The sequence below is a fragment of the Cucurbita pepo genome, unplaced genomic scaffold (genome assembly GCF_002806865.2).
Source record: "Cucurbita pepo subsp. pepo cultivar mu-cu-16 unplaced genomic scaffold, ASM280686v2 Cp4.1_scaffold000238, whole genome shotgun sequence".
Taxonomy (NCBI): domain Eukaryota; kingdom Viridiplantae; phylum Streptophyta; class Magnoliopsida; order Cucurbitales; family Cucurbitaceae; genus Cucurbita; species Cucurbita pepo.
In genome coordinates, this window is record NW_019646492.1 from 91,735 (window position 1) to 97,122 (window position 5,388).

The 5,388-nt window shown below is 38.5% G+C and overlaps 1 protein-coding gene across 1 annotated transcript; it reads right to left on the reverse strand.

The window, feature by feature from the left end:
* Nucleotides 1-3,555: 3,555 nt before the first annotated feature.
* On the reverse strand, nucleotides 3,556-4,672 carry LOC111784583. The gene is made up of 4 exons (XM_023665233.1): nucleotides 4,496-4,672; nucleotides 4,188-4,378; nucleotides 3,847-4,146; nucleotides 3,556-3,643 (listed from the first exon to the last, which is right to left on the reverse strand). Exons 1-4 carry the CDS (start codon nucleotides 4,670-4,672, stop codon nucleotides 3,556-3,558), a joined length of 756 nt encoding a protein of 251 aa, XP_023521001.1.
* Between the last annotated feature and the right edge of the window lie 716 nt (nucleotides 4,673-5,388).

Sequence of the window (5,388 nt, forward strand, 5' to 3'; positions counted from 1 at the left end):
TAATCATTTGCTCTTTCACGAGGTAATAAAAGGCGAGTGTGAGTCGCATTTATGAATAGGGCCCATTTAATGTATATTCCGCATTTCAAGGGATAGTAATGACCTTAGATTAAATAAGTAAAATTTTAGGGTCGTTACAATTGATGTCTCTTGGTTCATATCAGTATGTGGTTGACATACAAGAGAATCGTGTTCAAGTAATAACCTAAAGAGTCTATAGTATATGGATAAGGTTGGGTGCCTTATCCTGGTAACACTATTGATACGACTCACTTTGTAACCGTTACAAATGATTTGATCCAAATCGTTCATGTGGAGACATGTAAATGGGGGTATCCTATACAATGAGTTTGTGTATAAGACTGGACCAAGAAATATTTAATCTCTCTTTATAAATCCATTAATTGAGAAGATTAATATTTCACATGATGATCATATGCGACACAATCTTAATCCTGAGTGAGTTATGAACTCCTGCCTATGAGGGCTTGTCCTTTAATTTACATGGGTAAGAATGGCTCTTTTAGCCGATTCATGCCTACCATTTTGGGGACTTGGCCAAATAAGGAGTTAGGAACATAATATCATGAGATGGAATTCACTCATTTCCATATAAGGAAAGCAGATGAGTTGTTCCCTTAAGTACTGATTTCGGGATTTGAACAATGGGGCCCCACCCTCTCATTGGCCCGGGAGGGACTTGGTTTATGATTGGATCATAAATAAATTTTTCATTAGAGATTCAGTGGTACTTAAAGTGAAAGATGTAATTACAGAGGTAAAACGGACTTTTGACCCAGCTATAATTATGAACAACTCGTGAAGGATCGACTTGCTTGTAATATTATATCAATAGACATAACTCGTCCTACAGTCATAAAATTGCAACTCTAAGTCTATACTGGAGTGACCTATAGTTAATGAATGGAAATTAATTAATTAAATGTTTAATTAATTAATTTTATATCATTGGAGCTTATAATCTGTAGATCCATAAGGTCCCCTTGCTAGCTCATAGTAATGCACAAAGATTCAATTTATTGGAAAGAAAATGGGAAGTGTTCAAATTAATATTTAATATATCATATTAAATAAATAGAGAAAATATATTTAAAACTTTTAAAAGGGTTCAAATTGAGTATTTCACCGCGTACCTTTCTTTTTGTTGGCTCAATCATAAAACTTCATGGTTAAACGTGTTTTACTTGTAGTGATTTTATGTTTGCTGACCTCTTAAAGAATGTTTTGAGAGGCACGTGAGCGAGGACAAAATATGTTTGAAGGATTCGTATTGGTCTGTGGAGATAGTTTTCACTCTTGAGTAACAATGAGTGGGTAACGTGACCATGCTGCAAGAGATAACAGGACCATCAATTACCAAATCCTAATTTGAATCCTGGATATGGGCATTATCCTATCAAACTTCCATACTAATTTTTAAATTTACGTACATTATTAAACAATTTTTAGATGGTTAAACCAAGCAAGATTATTATATTTAGGTCATTATTAAACAATTTTTAAAAAACAATGTTGAGATTGGAATAAGTAGAAAGGAAATAAGTAGTTCCATGTATAAATTGAACATGATTTTAAAATTGGGAACACTTTTATCATTTATTTATTTAAATATTAGAATTTCATGCATAGTCTTACAATAATGCTTCCAATCAGACAGCCGTTCCTCTCAAACTTATTTTCAGAAACATTTTTTAAATGCATTCCATCATCTCTTGCTGACGAAAAGCACTCATAATCTTTACTTATGTGGGAGAGCTACGCTAGGGAGTCGTATTCTGGCTAAAACACTTTCGTATTCTGGCTAAAACACTTCTAAAACATTATGATCGTGGTTGTTTTGCATGTATGTAACGGCCCAGATCCACCGCTAGCAGATATTGTCTTCTTTGGGCTTTTTCTTTCGGGCTTCGTCTCAAGGCTTTAAAATGCGTCTACTAGGGAAAGGTTTCCACACCCTTATAAAGGTTGTTTCGTTCTCCTCCCCAACCAATGTGGGACTCTCACAATCCACCCCCCCTTCGGTCCAGCGTCCTCGCTGGCACTCTTTCCTTTCTCCAATTGATGTGGGACCCTCACCAAATCCACCCCCTTAGGGGCCAGCGTTCTTACTGCCACACCGTCTCATGTCTACCCCACTTTCGGGAACAGCCTCTTCGTTGGCACATAGTCTGGTGCCTGGCTCTGATACCATTTGTAACAGTCCAGATCTACTGCTGGCAGATATAATTGTGAGAGTCCCACATGGTTGGAGAGGAGAACGAAACACTCTTTATAAGGGTGTGGAAACTTTCCCATAGCAGACGCGTTTTAAAGCCTTGAGGAGAAGTCCGAAACAGAAAGCCCAAAAAGAACAATATCTGCTAGGGGTGGATCTAGGCGGTTATAATGTAACACCATAACAATGTTGTTCACCACAAATTCACTTTAAATCTCTCGGAACCAAACTCTCATATCGTCATCTTTCGACTTGTAAGGAAGAAAAAAGCTTGGCCCATTTTGNTAGGAATCAAACTCTCATATCGTCATCTTTCGACTTGTAAGGAAGAAAAAAGCTTGGCCCATTTTGCATTTCATTGGTTACATGCACAGTCTAGTGCTCAAATGCATCTGCAAAGTAAGTTTTTTTTAACCATGGTGAATGCCATTATAACCCAATCTAAAACCTGTTAAATCAATCTCACGAATTTGTGAAAGAGATGTCGAGAGTGGAGAGACAAAAAACACTGAGTTTATCTAAAAGAACACTGAGTTTATTTTTCTTTTTTCTCTACTCTGACTTACAATACAAAGAAATAATGTATTTATATATACTTTTAACCTTTAACTAACAAATATAACCTTTAACGTTTATTCAATAAAACTCTTTCATAAACTTAAATGCTATATTCAACGAATCCACCTGTGCCATTTTCATTTTCTCAAGCTTAGTCGTGGCGTCTACAATTTCCTCTCCTTGTCCTCGAGCAACAAACTAAGATATCCTTTTCTGACGAAACTTCATTTGGAGCTTCTCGAAAACAGCCCATTTGAGACAGCAACTCCTTCTCTCGTTTTCAGCCACGCTTGACTCAGTCAAAGATGTCACAGCTTCTTTTAGTTTACTCAATTTCCTTCGCAAGTCCACAACGACATTTTTCACTTCCACTTTTGCCTCCTCCATTTCGGCTTTATCACGAGTGATTATCTCAATCGTGTGTCGTAAACTCACTGCCTCCTGTTGGACTCAATTCAGATTCACGCCAAGTGAGTCTCTTTGTTGAGTTAGCATCTCTACATCTTTCTCCTCCCTCACTAACTTTTCCACTAAGCCGTCAATGTCTATTAATAAGTCATTCTCTTTCTCCACACCTTCTTCAATTTTCTTCACAAGTTCAAAAATTACCTTCCCATTCTCTTCCTTCTCCTGTTCAAGATAGAAAGAATTCTCACTCAGCTTAGCCACTTCCTTCTCTAATCTTTCAATCTCCATTTCTAAATCTTTCTTTTCTTTCTCAATCTCTATTTTCTCCTTCGAAAGGTGCTCGTTCAACGATTTCAATGTCTACAACTGAGACTTCTCCACAGATTTATCCATAGCAGTTTTGGGTTGTTGCTCTGAATCTCTGTTCTCCTGCTCATGATCCTGTAATTTATTTGGCTCATTCGCTGATCGCATGGGCTTCTTCTTCGCCATTGTTTTGGGATTTTGAAGGGATTGCGACTTACATTTGCATCATATTTTTTTCATGTTCAACCTGCATTTCTACCATTCTTTCTTCCCATTCCATCTTTTCTTCTTCCATTCTCATCCTCTTTCTTCTTTCTTCCTCAAATTCCCTTTCCCACCATTGAAGCTCTCTCTCTTCGAGCTCAAGCTCTCTGTTATACAGTTGTTCATCCTTCTTCGATTTTCTCGTCTCCGATATCGTGATTTCGCCAAATCCACTGTGTATCCCCTCATTTCCAATGGCTTCCACCGCCTCACGACCGTCGCCATCATCTTTCGCGCCGCTGTGTTCTTTTGCTTTCAGATCTTCATTTTGAGCCATCAAGAGAATACCTTCGTTTGTTGCGTCATCCAAGGCTAGGTTGATCGTTTCTTCCACTTTTTTATCGACTCGACAATCTCGTGCAAAATGCCCCATTCTACCACAATTGTAACATATGTCAGAGTTACAATCATTCACGTAGTGACCATATTTGTGACACTTGGAGCACTAAATGTTTGAATAAATTGATCGGCCGCCTCTTCCTCGATTGCGTCTTCTTCCACGCCAATTTGCTTGGCTCGACTGTACCTTCTCCTTATAGTATCCTTTATGACCGCTGCCTTGACTACCTCGACCATTTTCGCGACTTCCACGACCACAACCTCTACCTTGTAAATTTTGAGAGTAGAGTACCTTTTCATCTTTGATTGACACCTTGGTTTGAAGTGTTTGATTGAGTGTTTCCTTCTTCTTCTTCTTACGTTGCTCGTGTGCCTCGAGAGAACCGGTGAGCTCATGGACNTGAGTGTTTCCTTCTTCTTCTTATGTTGCTCGTGTGCCTCGAGAGAACCGGTGAGCTCATCGACCGTGAACGTTGCTAGATCCTTTGACTCTTCTATTGTACATACAACATTCTCAAAGTTGTTGGTTAATGACCTCAAGAACTTTTCCACAACCCGCATCTCGGGAAATATTTCTGCGTTTCAATTGAGTTGGTTTACCACGGTCTGTACACGCTTGATGTAGTCAGATACACTTTCTCACTCCTTCATCTTCATGCTCTCCAACTTGCCACGAAGGGTTTGGTGACGCACTTACTTGATTTGGTCGGTTCCTTTGAACACTTTTCCTATAGTGTCCCATGCTTCTTTTGAAGTAGTTGCACTGACAATCTTTTCAAAGACCGACTCGTCAACGGCTCGGAACAGCATGTATAATGCCGCCTTATTCTTTGCTCACAATTCTTTTAACACCTTGTTTTGTGTCGTCGTATAACCCGTGGTATCTTTTGGTTCTTCGAAACCTTCTTCGACCACCTCCCATGCATCTTGAGACCGAGAAAAGCTTTCATTTGAATGCTCCAATTCTCGTAGTTTGTATTCGTTAATCGCGGTAGCGGCATTTGACCCATCATATTCGCCATTGGCTCTAATACCAAGTTGTTAAAGAAAACTCGCTCTGATACCAATTTGTTAAATCAATCTCATGAATTCATGAAAGAGATGTCGAGAGTGGAGAGACAAAAAACACTGAGTTTATCTGAAAAAGTCATTCTTCTATTACTTCTATGTTTTTTTTTTTCTCTGCTCTTCTCTTCAAGAGAAAGTAATGATGTATTTATAGGTATTACTAATTATTTTTTCTCGGCTCTTCTCTCGAAGAGAAAGTAATGATTTCC